The sequence below is a fragment of the Phyllopteryx taeniolatus genome, chromosome 10 (genome assembly GCF_024500385.1).
Source record: "Phyllopteryx taeniolatus isolate TA_2022b chromosome 10, UOR_Ptae_1.2, whole genome shotgun sequence".
NCBI classification, from domain to species: Eukaryota; Metazoa; Chordata; class Actinopteri; order Syngnathiformes; family Syngnathidae; genus Phyllopteryx; species Phyllopteryx taeniolatus.
This window is the reverse complement of record NC_084511.1, coordinates 1,553,867-1,577,825: the sequence shown is the minus strand read 5'-3', so window position 1 is coordinate 1,577,825 and position 23,959 is coordinate 1,553,867. Positions and strand designations below refer to the sequence as shown.

General features: G+C 43.4%; 1 protein-coding gene and 1 long non-coding RNA gene across 4 annotated transcripts; both read left to right on the top strand.

Moving 5' to 3' along the window:
• The first annotated feature begins 828 nt into the window (after positions 1 to 828).
• On the top strand, positions 829 to 4,408 carry LOC133484709 (uncharacterized). 3 transcript variants are annotated; one of them, XR_009790472.1, is made up of 6 exons: positions 829 to 1,347; positions 1,449 to 2,287; positions 3,015 to 3,074; positions 3,580 to 3,699; positions 3,767 to 3,858; positions 3,935 to 4,408. It is a non-coding gene; the product is annotated as an uncharacterized LOC133484709 (long non-coding RNA). The 3 variants fall into 3 exon arrangements; XR_009790471.1 differs by having other exon boundaries at positions 874 to 1,663; positions 2,139 to 2,287; XR_009790473.1 differs by lacking the exon at positions 829 to 1,347 and having other exon boundaries at positions 1,926 to 2,287; positions 3,767 to 3,873.
• Positions 4,409 to 5,664: 1,256 nt separating this feature from the next.
• LOC133484607 (fibrinogen-like protein 1) lies at positions 5,665 to 23,801 on the top strand. Its single transcript, XM_061787455.1, has 7 exons — positions 5,665 to 5,820; positions 6,085 to 6,253; positions 6,334 to 6,493; positions 6,580 to 6,677; positions 7,515 to 7,603; positions 21,489 to 21,676; positions 21,903 to 23,801. Exons 1-7 carry the CDS (start codon positions 5,752 to 5,754, stop codon positions 22,099 to 22,101), a joined length of 972 nt encoding a protein of 323 aa, XP_061643439.1. The 5' UTR covers positions 5,665 to 5,751; the 3' UTR covers positions 22,102 to 23,801.
• Positions 23,802 to 23,959: the final 158 nt, after the last annotated feature.

Genomic DNA, 23,959 nt, shown 5'->3' with positions numbered 1-23,959 from the left:
AGGGCACATATAAACAAACGACCATTCGCAGATGGCAGACAGCGCGTGTGGCGTCGTGTGGGTGAGCGGTTTGCTGAAGTGGATGGGCAGTGTGTGTGTGTGTATATATATATGTGTATATATATACACACACACACGTTTGTCTTTGTTGGTACACACATCTTCACAGAAGCTGATGTAGCATGTAATAGTGTTCATATATTCATCCAAGCAGCTATATAATCGTGACCAATACAAACTATATAATTACATATACAGACCCTTTCCAAAAAAATTTTTATATCATGCAAAGGTTTATTTATTTTTATAATTCCATTCAAAAAGTTAAACTTTCATAGATTATAGATTCACGGCCCGCAATTTAAACAATTTTAAGTATTTATTTATTTATTTAACATAATTTGGGCTTCCAGCTCATAAAACAGGAATTCAAAAAGTTTGAATCCGCACACACACACACACACACACACATTGTACTTAGTTGGTAAGCAAAGTATTCAGACCCCCTGAAACTTTTCACTCTTTGTTATATTGCAGCCATTTGCTAAAATCATTTAAGTTCATTTTTTTCCTCAATGTACACACAGTACCCCTTATAGACAGAAAAACCGGAATTGTAGAATTTTTTGCAGATTTATTAAAAAAGAAAAACTGAAATATCACACAGCCATAAGTGTTCAGACCCTTTGCTGTGACACTCATATATTTAATTCGGGTGCTGTCCATTTCTTCTGATCGTCCTTGAGATGGTTCTCCACCTTCATTGGAGTCCAGCTGTGTTTGATTATACTGATTGGACTTGATTAGGAAAGCCACACCCCTGTCTATATAAGACCTTACAGCTCACAATGAATGTCAGAGCAAATGAGAATCATGAGGTCAAACGAACTGCCTGAAGAGCTCAGAGACAGAATTGTGGCAAGGCACAGATCTGGCCAAGGTTACTAAAAAAATGTCTGCTTCACTTCTGGTTCCTAAGAGCACAGTGGCCTCCATAATCCTTAAACGGAAGACGTTTAGGACGACCAGAACCCTTCCCAGAGTTGGCCCTCTGGCTAAACTGAGCAATCGGGGGAGAAGAGGCTTGGTGAGAGAGGTCAAGAAGAACCCAAAGGTCACTGTGGCTGAGCTCCAGTGATGCAGTCGGGAGATGGGAGAAAGCTCCAGAAAGTCAACCATCACTGCAGCCCTCCACCAGTCGGGGCTTTATGGCAGAGTGGCCCGACGGAAGCCTCTCCTCAGTGCAAGACACGTGAAAGCCCGCATGGAGTTTGCTAAAAAAAAAAAACACCTGAAGGACTCCAAGATGGTGACCAAGATAGAACTTTTTGGCCTGAATTCTAAGCGGTATGTGTGGAGAAAACCAGACACTGCTCATCACCTGTCCAATACAGTCCCAACAGTGAAGCTTGGTGGTGGCAGTATCATGCTGTGGGGGTGTTTTTCAGCTGCAGGGACAGGCCAAGTACAGGGATATCCTGGACGAAAACCTTCTCCAGAGTGCTCAGGACCTCAGACTGGGCCGGAAGTTCACCTTCCAACAAGACATTGACCCTAAGCACACAGCTAAAATAACGAAGGTGTGGGTTCAGAACAACTCTGTGACTGTTCTTGAATGGCCCAGGATCTGCAAGGAGGAATGGCAGAGGATCCCCAAGTCCAGGTGTGTAAAACTTCTTGCATCATTCCCAAAAAGACTCATGGCTGTATTAGCTCACAAGGGTGCTTCTACTAAATGCTGAGCAAAGGGTCTGACTACTTATGGCTGTGTTATATTTCAGTTTTTCTTTTTTAATAAATCTGCAAAAATGTCAACAATTCTGTTTCTTTTCTGTCAATATGGGATGCTGTGTTTACATTAATGAGGGAAAGAAATTAATTGATTTTAGCAAATGGCTGAAATATAACAAAGAGTAAAAAATTTAAGGGGGTTTGAATACTTTCTGTACCCAGTGTAGAAATATATACTGTATATTTACTGTATATTAAGTTCTAATACGGACTCAGAGAATGCTTAATATGAATTAAAGCGTTATGTTAAGTTGAACTATTATTTTGAAATCTAATAATAATAATGGCCCACCCATCGCTGCAAGTGTCAATGTTAAGGCCCGAAAGCCAAGTGAATTTTCTTTCAGGGATTCAGGAAATGGTCACTGCATACTCAGTAACCATATCAGCCAGTGACTATTAACCAAAGTCCAACGTTCACTTCTGGAAGACTCCATGCGGTGACTCTAACATGTCCTGTGAAAGAATGAGAAGGCGGTGTTGGGAGAAAAAAAAGGTAAAAGACTATTGCTAATTCTGACTTTGGTTTTACTTTCTTCAATCCAGGGCCACTTTTTGCTCATTTCATCCATTTTCCTCGATCGTGTAAGTGTCTTCTTGCTGTTGTTTTTAAAAAATATCCTTCGACCTCCTTTGTGCTAGTTTAAGGATGGATGGAATTGAGACAGAATCACAAGTAAAACGGAAAAACCAATGATCCTTTATTCACTCTTTGTCTTCCAGATTTTTTTTCACGTTGTGTGCTTGGACTGTACACTCTTGAACTGCTTCTCTTTTCATGCTAACACTTTGTGTGTGCTTATATATAGACACAATTTTATACATTACATTGTTTCATTTATTAAACAAGATTTATGCCACAGCAGCCCTAATCAACAGCACTGGAAATGACCCAAACCATATTTTTATGTTTCTGTAGCAGAAACTTTTTGACAGAAAGTCTATATTTAATGCTAAAATATAATCACCTATTATTGTTGTCCATTAATCCATCCATCCATTGTCACTAAGTGAGAATTTAAGCCATCCAAATCAACAATATGATTACTATTATTGTGGTTGCAGTTTTCAGTGGCATAATTGTACACGAGAGCAAGATACCGTATATTACAACCAACCCAACATGATTATCATTGTTAAATGCTGAATATTCGATGCGGATCTCATTCTACAGTATTGCACAAGTGGTCAAGTTTTGGGGCTGGTTTGTATGTGTTTCACAGATGGAGCTTTGCATTGTGTTGATAGCAGCCAGTGTGGCATCAGTGTCTGCAGCAGAACAGGTAAAATCTGCTTCAAAGTATCGCGTAGTCTTGAAGTGAATGAGTTGTGTACTATACTATAAAGTGGCAGTTTTTTTGGGGCGGGGTCATATTTTCTATATCGCTGCTGTTGGACGGAATCCTCGCGGGCGTTTCTCCTTAATGAAACCATGACTGTGTGTTGTATGATGCATAAATGACCTTGCGGCCACGTTTGCTGCATTGCCAATGTTTCCTGGCAACTTACCAGCTGTGTAAGTTGTTCCTCCCAGGAATGATAAATGTTATTTTGTTCATTGGAATTCCTAGTACTTACACACACAGTGTTGTTATCACTTTCATAGTGCTAATAATAAGGATAATAATATCATTGTTAATAATAACTCGTCCAATATGGTGTCCATATTTTAAAGTGGAGGATTTGTTTCGTAACACTGACACAGTGTTAATAATGATAACTAACTCACTATTTGAGATGCTTTTTGTGTGCTGCAAGTTTGTTAATGTGGATTTATTTTGACCGCAGCTCAGCATTATAGAAAGTCTCCTTTTGGCCACACATCAGCGTCCCTGGCTTTGGGGGGTCTATGTTTTCGCCGTTGGACTACCCGTCATTCTTTTCATTAGCTTCATGTGGCCTGACAAGGTACATTGTGTTTGGGCCACCAGTTCAGTTGGGTGAGAAGTCTAATTAAATGCCTCTTTGAATTTAGAGGTTTGGCCCCCCTGACCATCAATATTACTATAAGAAGTCGGATGATTTACAACCAGATGACCCTGAGATCTCGCAGAAGAAATAGCAGTGGTAATTATAGTTAAAGTAAGTGGTTCTTTCCGAAGTTGACTATTGCATGTAAAATAATGTCCTCTCCGCTTGTTAGTTGAAGCTGACAGAACATTGGCAAGAGCAAGAGACACTCATGGTTACCAGAGTGACCGTCACCAAGATACAAAGAGTCGACAGATCCACGAACGCCAACCCTTTTCTTGAGCGCGCCCGGCTCTCCCAAAATGTGACGAAAGAAGCTGAAGTATCAACAAACAGGAAGTGGAAGACCTCATTTCCTTTCACACATCATATTTGAATTCCATGCTTCTTATTTCTGTACTTGCATTTAAACTATTTCCTCGGGCAGTACATATTAAGTGTTTGTTTGATGTGATGTTTTGTTTTGTTTTTTTTAAATAAATGAACTTTTCTATGATGTTCTAATTTATTGATATGTACCTTTTTATTGGCAGAGAGAGGGTCAATTAAAAATTTATTATTCCAACATATTGAATCGATACATGACAAGAAATGTGTGAATTTTCTTATTTTGTTGTGTCTAAGAGGCAAATAAAAATCAACAAGCCCCCTCTTGTAGCTCATATGTGAACTGCAGAAAACACAGATTTACTTGACTGCCAAAATAAGATCTGCTGTGAACCACCTGTGGGTACTGACCTCGTTTGGGTACCGTAAAAATATACTCTGGAAAAACAAACTTGACCAGAATGAATAAATAAGCTGGACTTGTAGAAAACTCAACAAAAGGACAAGTAAATGGAAAAACAATAGGATTACAAAAAGAAAGAACTGTAGTTACAACTAAAATAAAACTGATGGGAGGGCAAGACACTGGGTGGGAGAAGGCAGGGAGCTGCTATACAAGAAAAAAGATATACAGCTGAAGTCATCCTCGGCTACCGGAGCAAAGCTGAGTTCTGATGGTGCTTCGACGTTGGAGGTTTTTCCCAACTTGAGCATTGTCTGTCCAACTTCAGAAGGTCCCCTCTAGTTGGAAAGGTTTGGAAACGAGGAAACAACGAGGTCATAGAGTGGCAATACCAGAATGTCAACTGGGAGAGCATGCCGAGGTTTGCACTTTGGAAGAAAAAGGGCTCGCCAGGCTGAATGGTCGGCAGTTGCATTTTGCCAGCTCTTGACATTGATGTTGAAATCTTTGAAGTAGAACTTCTGACAGTCCTTGTAGCTCGCCCCATCTTGGCTTGCGAATGACTGAGCAATTCAGGGAAGCTCCTTTTCTACCCAATCGTAGCACCCACCTGTTCCCAATGAGCCTGTTCACCTGTGGGATGTTCCAAACAGGTGTTTGATGAGCATTCTTCAACTTTCCCAGTCTTTTTTTTCCACCTGTCCCAGCTTTTTTGGAACGCGTTGCAGGCATAAAATTCTTAAGTTCATGATTATTTGCTCAAAACAATCAAGTTTATCAGTTTGAACATGAAATATCTTGTCTTTGTAGTGTACGCAATAAAATATAGGTCGAACATGATTTGCAAACGTATTGTTTTTATTTATGTTTAACACAACGTCCCAACTTCATTGGAATTGGGGTTGTACTTTCCACATCCTCTGACGAAATGTTAAAGGTTATCAAAACAACTTATTTTCTGACTATTTGTAAAATCTCCTCCGTTAACCAGAACAAAAATATCTTGTCTGGAATGTGTGAAGGGATTGATGTGCGCATCTGTTCGTAATATTTCCTGCATATTTTGAAGGTTTTATCACTGCACATAATCAGGCATTTCGTCAGTGGCTTGGCTCCGGCTTTGTTATGTTCCAAGTGTTGGAAAGAGCTTGAAAAAAGGAGGGGTGCAACTTGAAAGCTCCACTGAATACAGAGTAGTGGTCTTTCTATGAGCTTTTCTGGTTTCACATTTCGCATATTGATAACAAACTCAGAGGAGGATGGCTGTACTGCTCCGACTGCATGGCATTCGTTTGACGATCCTCGTAATTGCCTTTCATTCTCTCTGTGTAAGTCTTGTTACATACAGTCTTGGCTGAAAAGATTGGGGTGGCAGTGTTTTCAGCCATGGCTGTATTGAGTATTACATATGTATTTGTCTAGAAAAATTATTTTCCCATTATTCTGGCATTTACCATAATGTCATTTATGGACTGTATGGCGAAGGTAGTTGTATTGGACCAGTGACATGAATATTAAACTGGTGGGATACAAGAAAAAGGGTTTTTTTTAACTGTGAGAATGATTCTGACTGTTCTCGTATGCTTGTGAAGGCATTAGACCCATGCGATGAAGAACTGACAAGGTTGAGGGAGCAAGAGAAGCTTCTGAAAAGTCAGCTTCAACAACAAGTCCTCCTCCTACGCAGGCTACGACTGTTTAACCAAGCTGACAACGAGGCAAATACCACAGTTGACCAAACCCATAAAACGCAGCAAGAAGGTCAGGCTGCAAAACTACAACAGAATGGTCAATCATCCATTTAATATAATTGGTTCTCTTTTATTTTACCCGATTGGCAGACTGTTCCCGTATTTACAGTTCTGGCTCTAAAGCCACCGGTTACTACAACATCCAACCCCGTGGCACCACTTCTCCAGTCAGAGTCTACTGTGATATGAATGAAGGAGGTGGTTGGACTGTGATACAAAAAAGGATCAATGGAATAGAACATTTTAACAGGTGGTGTGTCTCTTGTAGCCTTAATAATGAAATGAATACGAACTACACTGCATAACTCGGAATGTATAACTCATCTATCGATCTAGATCATGGGTGGAATATAAAGTTGGTTTTGGAAACATGATTGCAGACCTTGGGGAGTTTTGGCTTGGGAATGACAACCTGCATTCTATCACTGCACAAGGTCAGTATGCTTTGGTCATGTCCTCTGTACATCCAGTTTTCACCAATCATCTGTCGTGAAAGCTACCAAAATATAGGCCAACTATTATAGTGGCGTTCAAACGTGGGCAGGGGAGGGGACGGTCGCCCTGGGCCTCCACCTCGGGTTGCCTTTTGTGTACTCATCACGTTTAGAGTCACTTTGTGATGTTATGATCTCACACAAAGTTTGACTGCTGCTCTGGATGGGAAAAAAAACTTCAAATGATACTTTTTTGTCATCTTTCATGGGGGCTCACTTTTCTCTTCAGTCTCTGGGCTGCTTGAGTTGCAACTCACCCACCATAGCTTCGCCCCAGTTGTTTTGGTAATTAAAGCCAAACTCTGCAAACTCCACTGTATAGAGCAGAGTGGTTTCAAGCGAAGTGGACGTTGATTATGCTGTAATACTTGATCCTCTTTGTATTTTGACCGAAGAATATCAAATACCTTTTGTTAAGAGACCTGGAAAATTAAATTGCGTGTGTGGGGGGAGTGGGGGGGAGTCCATCTAGGTTCTCATCTATTTTTGTCTAACTGTTCAGGGATTCCCCAGGAAGTTGAAATGTCTAAATGTCTTTTGTTTAACACAAGATGTCACCAGAGAGCCAAGCCATAGTTATGCCCATTATTGCAGCATGCACAGGAAGTCCACTAACCATTTTTCTGGGTTTGGTCATGTGACATTCCACATATTTAAATGGACCAAATTTCGAGATTAGAGGTTTCCGCCTGACAATGCCGAAATACAACTTCTGTATGCCTAACGGAAGGCTTATTCTGAGAATAATGTCATTCGTTGTTCATCTATTTGTTCTAGGCAATTACACACTAAGGATTTATCTGGAAGACTTTGATGGTAACCAACGCTATGCTGAGTATAGGAACTTCCAAGTTGCAGATGAAAAGGTATTGGTAACACGTTACGACAGTGGTGTATGACAACTCAGACCTCTCTGGTGACACTCAAATCTTCAATCCTACCATTTTACTTTCACTCGATATGTTCCTCTGGGTTCAAATGTCAATAATGCCCTTAGTACTTCATTTTCACCATATCTTCAATCAATTCTATCAATTACAATATCTATTTTCAATCAATTTACATCATACTGTGCCAGAATTCAGTACAGTATCAATAACCTTTCCTACCTATATACCTTCCTATCTACCTACATACCTACCTAGCATTTCTTTTTCTTCTTCTTCCTTTTTTCCTTTCGGCTTGTCCATGTAAGCCTATCTCCTGCATCCTCCTCTCTAACACCAACTGCCCTCATGTCTTCCCTCACTACATCTATCAACCTTCTCTTTGATCTTCCTCTTTACCTGGCAGCTCCATCCTCATCATCCTTCTACCACTATACTCACTCTCTCTCCTCCGGACGTGTCCAAAACCATTGAAATCTGCTCTTTCTAACTTTGTCTCCAAAACATCTAACTTTGGCTGTCCCTCTGATGAGTTCATTTCTAATCCTACCCAACCTGGTCACTCCTAGAGAGAACCTCAACATCTTCATTTCTCCCACTGTGTCATGGGTGTGTGTTCTGGTTGTTGTCTCCCCCTGTCTCGTACACACCTGCTCCTGAGAGCATCTTCACCACCTGTGCCTCATTCACCCTAATTACCCCTTGCATTTAACCTCGTGTCTCATTCTTTCTCGTCGCCAGTTCGTTGTACCCTATCGTCGGGTTCCAGCATTCCTTGTTTCTACGTCACCGACTCACAGTAAGACTAGACCCTGTTCCGATTATCGACCTTGCCTTTTTGCCTCACGTTTCTGGATACTGTTGCCTTTACGGACTGCCTGCCTGTGTACTAACCTCTGCCCGTATATTAAACCTCTCTTTTTTTAAACTGTCCATTTGTAGTGGAGTCGTGCATTTTTTGGGTCCTATCTTCTGTTCCGTTTATGACAGAACGAACTGGCCATAACATGGACCCAGCAGACTCAGACCCGATGCGCAAAGCCCTTCAAGCACAGGGTCAACGCCTCTCGAAGCAGGATGAGCAGCTTGCTGCCCTCCACCGTCATCTAGAGGGACTGTCAGAGCATCAGGAGAATACGATGAGACAGGTGGCCTCACAGTTTGAACCTCTTATGAATATGATTCAGAAGAAGGAACCAGTTGGCACAACACCCGATACCACCACGGTACCAACGTTTCCATGTGAAGCAGTCACCATGCAGCCTCCTGCCACCTCCGCTGCTGTATGCCTACAGCTCTCTCGACCGGAGAGGTTCTCTGGAGATTCTGGGAATATTAAGCCATTCATCACTCAGTGCGAACTCCACTTTGAGCTGCAGGCAGCTGCCTTCCCCACCGAGCGGTTAAAAATCGCTTTTGTCATTTCCCACCTGACTTGTCGTGCGGAGGCGTGGGCTACTGCTGAATGGAGCCGCAATTCCGACGCGTGTCATTCTTGGGCTTCTTTCATAAAGACGATGGAGCAAATTTTCCAGTATTCCATGTCAGATCGTGAGGCAGCTCGCTCCCTTGTCACTTTACAACAAGGCAAGCGCAGGGTGTCATATTACATGATTGAGTTTCACATTCTAGCAGCTGAGAATCAGTGGAATAACAGGGCACTGCTCGATGCATTATTTCAAGGACTATCCCCCGCCGTCAAGGATCGTTTGGTCCCACTAGACCTGCCGATCGACTTGGACACTCTCATCGCTCTCGTCGTAAAAATCGACAAAAGGCTTTTGGATCGCGAGCTGGATGGAGTTAAGGCGGAGGGCTGCGTCACTGTGCACTTGGAGGACAAGCCTCGCTGATTCGCCAAACCAAGGCAGATCCCCTGTTTCCGGTCGCAATCCACTGGCTAACGTCACCACGGAAGAACCCATGCAACTGGGCAGGTTCCATCTCTCCCCTGAGGAACGTCAACGCCGGCTGAGGGAAAGGCAGTGCTTCTACTGCGGGCAGTTGGGTCATTCCGTAAGCAACTGTCACGCCAAGGTTGCCGGTGTCAGAAGCAAGGGTACGGGAGAGGTGAGTCTAAATTTCATTAAGGAAGACCCTTCCCGGGTTCTTCCTAAAGTGACACTATGCTCTCCTGATCAAGAAATTCATACACCTGTATTAATTGAATCTGGTTCTGATGCAAACTTACTCAACTCCCTCCTTGTTAGACGGATGCACCTTAGAACCGTTCAAATAAAACACCACCGCAACACCTATGCTGCAGACGGCAGTTTTATGGGCAAGATCACTCACGCACCCAAACACTCACATTGACATTTCCTGATTCTCACTCAGAACGCATTAGTTTTCATGTTTTTTACACCATGAATCATGACTTGATTTTAGGGAACCCATGGTTGAAATTACATAACCTCCACATTGACTGGTCCTCTGGGCATGTTATGTCATAGGGCAGCAATTGCGCCCAGAACTGTTTCAAGCCTCCATGTGATGTTCAGGGATATGTTTCAAATGAAAATCCACAGACCTCATCAGGGGATTCTGACTTATCTCAACTGCCCACCTGTTACCAGGACATTAAAGACATTTTTTCCAAGTCCAAGGCCAAATCCTTTCCACCCCAAAGACCTTATGACTGTGCTGTTGACTTACTGCCTGGAACCACACTCCCACGAGGGAGGTTGTTCTCTCTTTCAGGGCCGGAACACAATGCTATGAAGGAGTATGTGGATGAATCACTGGCAGCCAGGATTATTCGCCCATCTTCATCCCCTGCGGGAGCCGGATTTTTCTTTGTGGACAAGAAGGACAAGACTCTGCGACCCTGTATCGATTACCGGGGTCTCAACGACATAACTGTGAAAAACAGGTACCCTCTTCCTCTCATCTCCAGGAACTCAAAGGCGGTCCTTTGAGTTCCTGGAGGGAGCCAAGGTTTTCACCAAACTTGACTTAAGAAATGCATATCTAGTCAGGATAAGGGAGGGGGATGAACAAAAAACAGCATTCAACACACCAACGGGACATTACGAGTATTTGGTGATGCCTTTTGGACTAACTAATGCTCCAGCTGTGTTCCAGAACTTTGTCAATGATGTCCTGCGTGACATGTTGAATGTGAAAGTTTTTTTTTATATTTGGACGATATTTTGATATTCTCCCCGGATGAGGAGACTCCGCTCTGTGTTGCAGCAGTTAAAGCAGAATGCACTATATGTCAAGGCTGAGAAATGTGAGCTCCACAAGGCAAGGACGTACAAAGGTTCTTAGGGTTTGCTAATTTCTACAGAAAGTTCATTAGAAATTTCAGTTCTATAGCCTCGCCTTTGCATTATCTTACCTCGCCACACAGACCTTTCGTATGGAACCCGCTTTGTCAGTCAGCTTTTCAGAAACTAAAATCGAGCTTTACCTCCGCTCCCATCCTTACTTTGCCAGATCTCAAAAAGCAGTTTGTAGTAGAAGTTGATGCGTCTGATGCCGGTATAGGAGCAGTGCTCTCCCAGAAATGTCTCAAGGATGGGAAATTACATCCTTGTGCTTATCTCTCTAAAAAACTGACGACAGCCGAGAGATATTATGACATTGGTGACCGTGAACTGCTGGCAGTCAAGGTGGCTTCGGTGGAGTGGAGGCACTGGCTAGAGGGGGCACATACTCCGTTTTTAGTATGGACAGATAACAAGAATCTGGAATATCTTAAATCTGCTAAGAGATTAAATGCGAGGCAGGCTACATTGGCTCTGTTCTTCACAAGATTAAATTTCACGTTATCCTACCGACCTGGTTCTAAAAATGGTAAGCCAGATGCTTTATCGCGTATTTTCAGCGTAGATAATTCTTTGTCCAACCCTAAAACCATTTTGCCCGAGTCATGTTTCATTTCTGCTTTTATTTGTGACTGCGGTAAAAGAGGCTCCGAAGAACACTCAGAACCCTGAAAGTTGCCCTGAAAACCGGCTTTATCTGGTTCCGACCTTAAGGAGAAGAGTCATCCACTGGGCTCACACTAACCGGACTGTATGTCACCCAGGCGTTTCCAAAACTCAATCTGTGGTCGAACAGCGCTTTTGGTGGCCCTATGTTACACGGGATGTTATCAACTATGTCAATGCTTGCCAGGTATGTGCTGCTAACAAGCCCTCTCGTAAAAAACGTCCTTTGGAGGAGTTGCGACCCCTGCCAATACCACAACGTCCTTGGTCAGACATCTCCGTAGATTTTGTGATGGGATTACCGGCCTCTGAAGGAAATACCACCATTCTCACAGTCATGGACAGGTTCTCTAGGATGGGACACTTCATTGCAGTTCCGAAACTCCCCTCAGCTGAAGACACTGCCGAGTTAATGATACACCAGGGATTCAACTTTCATGGTTTCCCCAAGAATGTGGTATCTGATAGGGGTCCCCAATTCATTTCGCGATTTTGGAAGGAGTTTTGCAGTCTCATAGGTGCTACCGTCAGTCTGTCATATGCGTTCCATCATGAAACCAACGGACAAACCGAGAGGCTGAACCAGGACCTGGAGACTGGGCTATGATGTCTCGCTGCACAGAAGCCACAATCCTGGTCTCAGAAACTGCCCCAGAGTCCATGGTTCCAGCTGCATTGACCTTGGTGAGACACTGCAGGAGGACCTGGGAACGAGCCCGCCAGATGCTGCTGCGCCAGGGACGGTCCTACAAAACCGCAGCTGACCGTAGGAGGACACAGGCCCCGAACTACAAAGTGGGTCAACGAGTTTGGTTCTCTACCAAACATATTCCACTCTGTGTGGAGTCCAGGAAGCTCGCTCCCAGGTTCGTGGGGCCCTTCCCCATCAACCCGGTCACCATGAAGCTTCGTCTACCAAGGTCAATGCGGGTCCACCCTGCTTTTCACGTCAGCCTGCTCAAGCCCGCCCAGGAGGCCCATCCAGGCCCCCGCATGACCCCCGGTTCGTGGATGGGGGCCCTGTCTTCACTGTGAGGTGGCTGTTGTCGTCTCGTCGGAGGAGGAGGGGGTTTCAATATCTGGTGGACTGGGAGGGCTACGGGCCTGAGGAACGTTCATGGGTGCCGTCTGCGTTTATCGTGGATGACTCAGTCATTCGGGGCTTCCGCGTTGCGCATCCTGGGGCTCCGGGGCCGTCTGGGGCCGGCCATTAAGGGGAGGGGGGTATTGTCATGGGTGTGTGTTCTGGTTGTTGTCTTCCCCCTGTCTCGTACACACCTGCTCCTGAGAGCATCTTCACCACCTGTGCCTCGTTCACCCTAATTACCCCATGCATTTAACCTCCTGTCTCATTCTTTCTAGTCGCCAGTTCGTTGTACCTTATTGTCGCGTTCCAACATTCCTTGTTTCCACATCACCGACTCACAGTAAGACTAGACCCTGTTCCGATTACCGACCTTGCCTTTTTGCCTCACGTTTTTGGGTACTGTTGCCTTTTCGGATTGCCTGCCTGTGTACCGACCTCTGCCCATATATTAAACCTCTCTTTTTTTAAACTGTCCACTTGTAGTGGAGTCGTGCATGTTTGGGTCCTATCCTCTGTTCCGTTCATGACACAATCCATACATCATGGCTGGCCTAACCGCTGTCTTATAAACTTTGCCCTTCATCCGAGCAGAGACTCTTCTGTCACATAACACACCTGACATCTTCCTCCACCCGTTCCAACCTGCTTGGACCCGTTTCTTAACTTCCTGACCACACTCACCATTGCTCTGGACTGTTGACCCCAAGTATTTAAAGTCCTCCACCCATGCTATCTCTTCTTCCTGTAGCCTCACTCTTCCCCCACTACGCCTCTCATTCATGCACGTATATTCTGTCTTACTTCGGCTAATCTTCATTCCTGTTCTTTCCACTGCATGCCTCATCTTTCTAACTGTTCCTCCACCTGCTCCCTGCTTTCACTGCAAATCACAATGTCATATAAAAACATCAGGGTCCATGGGGACTCTAGTCTAACTCATCTGTCAGCCTATCCATCACCACTGTAAACAGGAAGGGGCTCGGGGCTGATCCCTGATGCAGTCGCACCTCCACCTTTAATTCCTCTGTCACACCTAAAGCACACCTCACCACTGTTCTGCTGCCCTCGTACATGTCTTGTATTATTCTAACATACTTCTCTGCCATTCCAGACTTCCGCATACAGTACCACAGTTCCTCTCTGGGTACTCTGTCATATGCTTTCTCTAGATCTACAAAGACACAATGTAGCTCCTTCTGACCTTCTCTGTAATTTTCCATCAACACCTTCAGGGAAAATAATGCATCTGTGGTACTCTTTCTCTGCATGAAACCATACTGTTGCTCGCAAACACTCACTTCTGTCCCGAGTCTAGCCTCCACTAATCTTGCTCATAACTTCATTGTGTGGCTCATCAACTTTATTCCACTATAGTTCCCACAGCTCTGCACAACACCCTGGTTCTTAAAAATGGGCACCAGCACACTTTTCCTCCATTCTTCAGGCATCTTCTCACTCGCTGGAATTCTATTGAACAAGCTGGTCAAAAACTCCACAGCCACCTCTCCTAGATGCTTCCATACTTCCACAGGAATTTCATCAGGACCGACTGCCTTTCCATTTTTCATCCTCTTTAATGCCTTTCTAACTTACCCCTTGCTAATCATTGCCACTTCCTGGTCCACCACACTTGCCTCTTCTACTCTTCCTTCTCTCTCATTTTCCTCATTCATCAACTCCTAGAAGTATTTTTTTCATCTATCTAGCACACTACGAGCACCAGTCAACATATTTCCATCTCTATCCTTAATCACCCTAACCTGCTGCACATCCTTCCCATCTCTCTCCCTCTGTCTGGCCAACCTGTAGAGATCCTTTTCTCCTTCGTTAGTATCCAACCTGGCATACTTGTCATCATATGCCTCTTCTTTGGCCTTTGCCACCTGTGTCGCATCTCAATGTATTCCTTTTCGCCTCTCCTCGGTCCTCTCTGTCTTCTAAGCCAACCTTTTTCCTTGTGTGAATTCCTGTACTGTGAGGTTGCACCATCAAGTCTCCTTCTCTCCTTTCCTGCCAGAATACACCAAGTACTCTCCTGCCTGCCTCTCTGACCACCTAGGCTGGAGTGGTCCAGTCTTCTGGAAGCTCCTCCTGTCCACCGAAAGCCTATCTCACCTCTTCCCGAAAAGCCGCTGAACACTCTTCCTGTCTCAGCTTCCACCACAAGGTTCTCTGCTCTGCCTTTGTCTTCCTAATCTTCCTCCCCACCACCAGAGTCATCTTTTACACCACCATCCTATGCTGTCAAGCTACAATCGCACCTACCACTACCTTACAGTCGGTAACCTCCTTCAGATTACATCGTCTGCACAAGATGTAATCCACCTGTGTGCTTCTACCGCCGCTCTTGGAGGTCACCCTATGTTCGTGCCTCTTCTGGAAAAAAAGTGTTCAACACAGCCATTTCCCTCCTTTTTGAAAAGTCGACCACCATCTGTCCCTCCCAAGTTCCTTTCCTGGATGCCATCCTTACCCATCACTTCTTCATCACCCCTATTTCCTTCACCAACATGTCCATTACAAGTTGCACCAATCACGACTCTCTCTGTGTCTGGGATGCTCAGAACTACTTCGTCTAGCTCCTTCCAGACTTTCTCTTTCACTTGTAGGTCACATCCTACCTGTGGAGCATAGCCACTAATCACATTACACATAACACCCTCAATTTCAAGTTTCAGCCTCATCACTTGATCTGATACTCTTTTCACCACCAAGACATTCTTAGCTAACTCTTCCTTTAAAATAACCCCGACTCCATTTCTCTTCCCATCTACACCACGGCAAAATAATTTTAACCCTCCCCCTAAACTTCCAGCCTTACTGCCTTTCCACCTGATCTCCTTGACACACAATATATCAACCTTTCTCCGAAACATCATGTCAACCAACTCCCGAGATTTTCCTGTCATAGTCCCAACATTCAAAGTCCATCCATCCATCCATCCATTTTCTGAGCCGCTTCTCCCCACTAGGGTCGCGGGCGTGCTGGAGCCTATCCCAGCTATCATCGGGCAGGAGGCGGGGTACACCCTGAACTGGTTGCCAGCCAATCGCAGGGCACATACAAACAAACAACCATTCGCACTCACAGTCACACCTACAGGCAATTTAGAGTTTTTCAATTAACCTACCATGCATGTTTTTGGGATGTGGGAGGAAACCGGAGTGCCCGGAGAGAACCCACGCAGGCATGGGGAGAACATGCCAACTCCACACAGGCGGGGCCGGGAATTGAACCCCGGTCCTCAGAACTGTGAGGCTGACGCTCTAACCAGTCAACCACCGTGTCGCCACATTCAAAGTCCCCACATTCTATTCTAGGCTCTGTGCTTTCCTCTTCTCTTTCTGCCGAAGAACCCGCTATCCACCTCTTCTTCGTCTTCGACCCACAGTAGCTGAATTTCCACCAGCGTCCTGCAGGTTGACGGTACCAGTGGCGTTAACCCGGTCCACGCCTGATCCGGTATGGAATTCTTTGGATGAACGCTCATATTTTTTGGGCAAAATTTTAAGCCGGATGCCCTTCCTGATGCAACCCTCTGCATTTATCCAGGCTTGGGACCGGTCTACAGTTTGCACTGGCTTGTGCCCCCAGGACTGCATTGTCTTGTTGACATATGGAGGCTGAAAAACCGTACAAAAAGAGAATACACACTTTTCTCGTCAGTTCACCGCTCTTTCTCAAGAATAGTTTTTTTTCTTTCAAAGAATTCGGCAGCTCAAAGAATTACCCCCAAAATGCCTCCAATCATCATCAGCGACCATGCACCAATTTCTCACCAATCTTTGCTGTGGGAAACCGGGAAAGCTGTGTTGAGAGGTCAAATCATATCATAATCTTCGTATAAGAAAAAACAAGAACAAAAATTGGAAAATGGCATTGAGGAAAAAAAATAAACACCTCACAGAAGAATATGCAATTAATCTGACAGATAGGCGTAGAAACCAACTTCAAAAGGCAAAAAATCAATTAGACATTATCTTTTCAAAAAGAAAGGATTTTCTGCAACAACAGTTAAGATACAGTAACTTTGAGTACAATAATAAATCCTTATAATAAAAAATTCCTTCTGAAGCAATTGCAGCGTAATAAAGAAAAGGCATTAATTACAGCCATTCAAGATTCAAACGGCAACTGTACACAGTCACCACTAGAAATAAATGAAATATTTGACAATTATTATAGCAGCTTATACGCATCTTCGAACAACCCAGACCAAAAAGAAATTGAAACTTTTATTAAGGATCAAAACATTCCTCAATTAAATACACAAATTAAAGAGAGCCTTGATGTTCCCTTAATCATCACAGAATTACATAATGCATTAAAAAGTATGCAATCGGGATGAACAGCTGCCCCAGACGTAATCCCCGTTGAATTCATTAAACATTTCTGCCCAATACTAGCACCTCTATTTTTCAGAACAGTCAAGGAGATAAACATTAAAGGTCAAATTAGTAGCCATATGAACACAGGTTCAATTAAATTATTACTAAAGTCAGGAAAAGATCCCACTCTGAGGTCATGTCAGACGTCTGTTCAATTTAATAAGCATGTCACAGCATAAAAATCTAAACGCAATCATCATGTCACTTGACGCAGAGAAAGCTTTCGATAAAGTTAAATGGGCTTTCCTGTTCGCAGTACTTCGCAAATTTGGCATTGGAGATTCATTTGTACATTGGATAGCAACATTTTACAATTTGCCGAAAGCGACAGGCTCCATAAATAGGATTACTTCACAAAGTTTTACTTTACAAAGAGGAACCAGACAAGGATGTCCACTCTCACCAATGTTATTTACAATATTCATCGAACCTATATGTCCGAATGCTAATAATAAAGGTATTTGCTCACTAGTGACAGAACACAAAATCAATCTGTATGCTGATGATATTCTTCTTTATTTACAGGAACCCAAGTATTCTCTTCAGGCAGTCTTCAATCTCATTAAAACATTTTCACAAATATCAGTTTACTCTAGCAACTGGACAAAATCAACAATACTCCCAATAACAGCAAACTCATGGACTCCTGCAGCTCAAATACCATATTACCCAATTCCTATAGGAAACATTAAATATTTAGGTATTAATACTTCGCCAAAACTCAGCGCTACCAATCTCAATTACACACCACTTCTGGAAAAGAATTTCAGCTGACTTAAGACGCTGGAATAACTTATTATATATTACTACAATATTACTACTGGGAAGAATAGTCACAATAAAAATCAAAACCTTACCTCATATAAATTATTTATTCTCAATGACTCCATTTAAGACCGAGCTTCTCCCGTAAAGTAAAATAAATCTCTCAGAAGTTTATAAATTAATTTCATGCACTAAATCAAAGTACTTACCAATCACTAAAGGGGAAGAAGACCTTTCCATGTTCACTGACCGTAGCTACTGGATACAGATATGTAACAATACGTTTAGAATGACAAAAAACACAAATTTACAGCTTATACAAATATAAAGTGCTCCATAGAACACACTTTACTCAGTACACTATACATAAAATGGACGTCTCTCCATCGAATATATGCGCACAATGCACCAAAAATACCCCAGACACCTGTTTTCATGCTATATGGGAATGCACACCAATTCAATGCTGTTGGTCTTCGGTTACACAAAAACTCTCTTATATTTTGAATTTCAGGATTCCACTTTCCCCAAGATTGTGCATACTTGGCGACTTCATCATAATCGACCTCCGTAATAAATATTCACAATCATTACTCGTCGCGTTAGCTACCGCTAAGAAAACAATTCTATTAAACTGGAAAAACAAACACGCTATTAACATTAATCAGTGGCTAAATCTCATCATAGAATGTATTGTGTTAGAAAAAATGCGGGAATGTGGGGGGGAAGGGGGGGGGGGTCCCGGTGTCGATGCTGCGGGGCTGGGAGGGGCAGCCCTCCTTGTCGGTGGTTGTCCTCCCTGATGGGCCCAACCTGCAGGAGCCATGCCTCTTAATCACTCACTTAGCACACACTCATGCCACTCAATATATATAGTGTATATTTTTCTCACTAGTCACATCTGGGCACATATCCAGGGGTTCCTGGAGGACTGGTATGGGGTCGGGAGGGTGTAGGTGTCGGATAGGGTTTCAGCACGTCTGTGCTTTTTCCATGGTGGAGGAAGTGGCAAGGGGGTGAGGGGGTTGGTTGGGAGGTGGCATTGGATCCCTGCGGCCTCCACCGGGTGGCCAGTTGTTGGGGCACCTCGGTGGGGCCGGCGGACCACCCTGGGTCCCTCGGTGTGGGATGTGTCCCGTCCACCGGGCTGCTCTCGGGTGGACCCCTGGGCCCAATCCCGGCTCTCGATTGATCGGGTGGGGTCAGCCTCCGCGGTGCAGGCACAGCAATTACAGGACACTTCTGTCAGTCTTTGTGCATGCGAAACGGTGTCATTTCACTTGCATGTGCCACAGGCACACACCCCTGAGACACTTTCGCTGGGTGTGGGGCCACTCACTTATTGCGACAAATCACTCATTAATATGCAAATTGCTTGGGTATCCCCTCACTCAGACTCTCACTTCAGTTGTACAGCCGGCTTCACGACCCTTGTCCTGCATGCTTCTTCTCCTGTCCTTCCCTCACAAAGTGTAGCACTAGAGCCCCATGCAACACTCATATCTAATGTTTCATTGTTGTAGATATGTAATGATTTACTTTTACTTTACTAAGAAACCACAGCGGCTGCTTCAAAACTCCACTGTGACACAGTAAAACTGTTCCGGCATAAAAGGGATACAGAGCCTCCATTACAGATACAGAGGCACAAAGCGCTACGTAAGCTCCGCAGACTAACTGCAGGGGACAGATCATGACAGTCAACCAACTAACGAGCTTTTCCTGTCATAGTCCTGACATTCAAAGTCACCACATTCAGTTCTCAGGTCGGTGCTTTCGTCTTCTCTTTCTGCCTAAGAACCCGCTTTCGACCTCTCCCTTGTCTTCGACCCACATTAGGTGAATTTGCACCCTGTAGGTTAACGGCGCCGGTGGTGAACGCTGTAAACCCCGACCACAACTGCTCCGGTATGGAATTATTTGGATGAGGGCTTATACGTATTTGTTTGGCAAAGTTTTAAGCCGGATGCCCTTCCTGACGCAACCCTCTGCATTTATACGGGCTTGGGACCGGCCTACAGTTTGCACTGGCTTGTGCTCCCCATCAGGCTGCATACCTACCTACCCATTTTATACATTGTTAATTATACCACACTTTTATTTAACCTAAAGCTTATTTTTATTTGTTTTACTTATTTCTGGCAACCTAAAGTTGTTTCGAAAAGCGTACATAAATCAAATGTTTGACTCTCTTGGAGAGTTTTCCCCATCCTTCCATGGTTTCCTCCCATGTTCCAAACACCATGCATGTACTGTATATTTGGTTGACTAGAATATCTGCATATACATGTAAGTTGAAACCAGATGTTTACACACACACTATATAAAAAGACAAATGGGCTTTTTTTCCCTCATGGTCGGATATGAAATCAGACTAAACTTTTCCTATTTATTTGCTCAATGCCACAATAAAGAAGCGTCATTTTTTGGGACCATTATTCATTACTTTCTTCAAAGTCAAAAGTTTACATAAAGTATGATTACTATGTGTTTAAACAATTTGGGAAACCCAGATGATGTCAGTTCTTGGGAAGCTTCTGAATTTGAGTTAATTAGAGACACTCCTGAGGATGTATATGAATTTGGCACACCTGAAACACACTGCTTCTTTGTGCAGCATCATGGGAAAGTCAAAACAAATCGGCCAAGATATCAAGAAGATACAGTAGATGATTGTGGACTTTCACAATTCTGTTTCATCCTTGGGTGCAATTTCCAGGAAGGACACGGAGACGAACGTGCTTCGGTCCAAAATGTGCATATGAACCCAAGAACAAAAGCAAAAGACCTTGTTGGAGATGCTGGCTGAAGCTGGTAAGAGTGTGTCATTATTCACAGTGAAATGACTTCTGTACTGCCAGGAAGAAGCCTTTACTCCAAAAGAAACATTAAAGCCAGATTACAGTTTGTGAATGCACACAGGGACAAGGACCTCAATTTTTGAAGACATGTCCTGTGGTCTGATGAAACTAAATTGAACTGTTTGGCCATGATGTGCATTGTTATGTTTGGAGGAAAAAGAGGGAAGCTTGCAAGCCTGAGAACACCATCACAACTTTGAAATAAGGGGATGGCAGCATCATGTTGTGGGGTTGTTTTCTACAGAAGGGACTGGTTCACGTCATGAAATACACAGCATCATGAGAAGTTTGATGCTGAAGTCCCATGTCGTCGGCGTCATCCACAGACAAGCAAACTACAGGGAGTCCAGCAGGGACCTTGTGACACTCTTGAGGTGGTCCGGCACGATGCGTTCAAAGGATTTCATAACCACAGTTGTCATTCAGACCCGAGATTGCGGGTTTCTTGGGGACTGGGATGGTGGGATTCTTTAGCAAGTGGGATTCGTTAGCAAATAGAAACATTTTGGTAATCCTAATTGACCTAAAACAGGCAAGGTTTAATCAGATTTCATGTCAGAGAAAGGGGAAAAAAGTGTGTGTGTCTTTATAAAGTGTATGTAAACATCTGATTTATACTGTAGCTTTTATTGGCCCTTGTGATTTATCCAGGGTGTAGCTTGCCTCTTTTCCAAAGTCAGCTGGTATGGGCTCTAGGATAAGTGACCCAACATGGATGAAATAGAAATGTTGGTCCACACAGGAAGACAAATCCTATAAATATTTCATTGCAGTCCTTTATTTGAACCCATCTGTGGAGTTTCATCTCTTTCTGTCCTTTGCAGGATAGCTACAGACTCACTTTCGGCACATACACTGGCACAGCAGGAGACGCTCTCTCTGGGAATTACCAGGCCGGTGTGTCAGACTGGGCCAGTCACCAGGGCATCCAATTCAGCACTTATGACAAGGACAACGACAACTACCAAGGCAGTTGTGCACAGGAAGATAAAGGAGGCTGGTGGTTCAACAAGTATGCACTTGCCTCCAAGTACCTTTTATAAAAATTATTCTTTTGTTTTTAAATGAGGTCGTATAGGGTTGATGTGAGGATGGTTTCCTTATTAACAGCGTATGAACCATCGAAATCATTTTGACGCTATTTGAAGGTAGATGTTTTGTTTTTTTTTGCACAGTGGTGCTTTGAAATACATGCAGCCTGATACTTGAGTTTATCATCACATTTAAAATCTCCCCAGGTGCCACTCAGCCCATCTCAATGGCAAGTACTACCCCGGTGGATACTATAGTGGACTGACGGATGACGGTGTCGTTTGGTACACATGGAGAGGGTGGTGGTATTCCCTGAAAACCACCATCATGAAACTACGACCTGACGACTTCAAAATTGAACCTTTGGACGACCCCAACGTTGTTCGCAGAGATCCTCCATCTTAAGTCGAACTTGGGTTCATAAAACGACAGCGGTGCCTTGAAATACGATTTTAATTTGTAACTCAAAACACTCGTATCTCAAATCATCTTTCCCCTTTGAAATGAGTTGAAATGCCATTAATCTGTTCCAGACTCCCCCCAAAAATTGCTTTTTTTTTGGTGATGGTTTCTAATAAGCAAAATAGCACTCTGATATTGTACTTTATATACACATACAGTAATAGCAATACAACAGTTTGTGGCAATGCACATGCAATTACATTTATTTTGATCATTCGCTTGAAAGTGGATCTAGTTTTTCAAAAGTTCAATTTATCCAAATATAATTTTTAAAAATGAGCTTACACATTTTTGCAGCTTCAACACAATAAATAAACAGTTCACAACAGCATATGGAGATAGGGCATAGTTTTCTGAAATATAAAACACATTTAAAAATAAAAAATAAAAAAACTAAACACTTTTGTTCGTTGCCTGGTGATTAAAACAAAGCTAGCCAACAAACCAGTTCTGTAATATATTGTAGCATGAGTAAGCAATAAAACATATGAACACTGCCTTTTGTCTTAGATTGTTCTGGGATCCTACTTACTGTAACATTCATTGTCACAACAGAATTTATATAACACAAGAGGTAATGGCTTCCTGCGAGCATCTTTCAGCCTTGAGTTCAACTAAACAACCCAGATTTTACCTTGAGTATGTCAATTTTGGAGTCAATTGTGAGGAGAGCATTATTTATTTTTGGATACTTTTTGGAACATTTGGCAACCTTGTCGGGAGTTTAGCCATGCAACAAGTGGATAAATGGTGACAACATAGCTACTGTAAATGGACCGCAGCCACCACAGGCACTGGCTGAATGGCTTTCAATCATTGTTATCGTTGTGTTAAGTTCTACCGGTGCTTTTGGAGAACCATCACCACGTACTCATGGTATGACAAAAAACGTTCAGGGGGGGCACACAAGACAATAAAGGTTGGCAACCACTGGCTTAGGGGCAATTATTTTCAATGTCAATGCATTCTGGCCCGTGGCTCCATGTAAGCAACACCCCCACCACTATCTCCTGCTACAGGATCTTGCCTCACCACCACTTAAAGTGGCCTGTCTGCCCAAACCAGGTATTTTACATACCTACCCGGGGAATGTTGTAACCATCTTTCAATGTTTCTCTCAGGCTACAGCTTGAGGTACCCGTATAGGTGATTTACAAATCAACATTCAGTTTCTCTGTCGTGGTCATTTTGTTGATAAAAAGAAAAAAAAAAGTTCATTCTGCACTCTCACATGATTTCTCAGTTCCTCAGGCAATGTGTTGCAATCTGGATTTGACATCGCCTCCATACTGTAATGCATATGTTCCCTTTGTTCCATTGTTATTGTTCGTCATCACCGTCAAATAAGGATTGTCGATCATTGTATGGATCACTGATGGTGTAATGTTACTCATCTGGCGTTGGTGCTGGGAGAGCGGGTTCAATTGCTTCACACTCAGTGCCGGTCTGGGTGTGAAAATGGCCGCCTGTCCCTATGTGTGCCCTAAGATTCAACGACAACCAGTCCAGGCTGTCTTTCGCCTGAGCACATCTGGGATATGCTCCAAACACGATCAGGTCTAAAGACTATCACAAACACTAACCTACATTTACAGCCTTCATTCTAATATTTGCTTCATTAAATTGTATTAATTTATCCTCAACCGTCTTTTCATTTTGTAGCATTTCGCTTGGCTGAACTTGGCTTCAGGATGTTGCACTCCCCCCACCCCCCTTACAAACAAGCAGATTCAATGCGAACATAACAATTTTGGTAACGTAGCCTTCCCATCCAAGCTCACTTGGATATATAGGATCCTAC

Bases quoted from the DNA above. Each gene is read 5' to 3' on its own strand.
- LOC133484607 (XM_061787455.1), top strand. From the start codon at position 5,752: ATGGCTGTACTGCTCCGACTGCATGGCATTCGTTTGACGATCCTCGTA. The intron at 5,821-6,084 runs GTAAGTCTTGTT...ATGCTTGTGAAG, and splicing joins TTGCCTTTCATTCTCTCTGT to GCATTAGACCCATGCGATGA. The intron at 6,678-7,514 runs GTCAGTATGCTT...TATTTGTTCTAG, and splicing joins GCATTCTATCACTGCACAAG to GCAATTACACACTAAGGATT.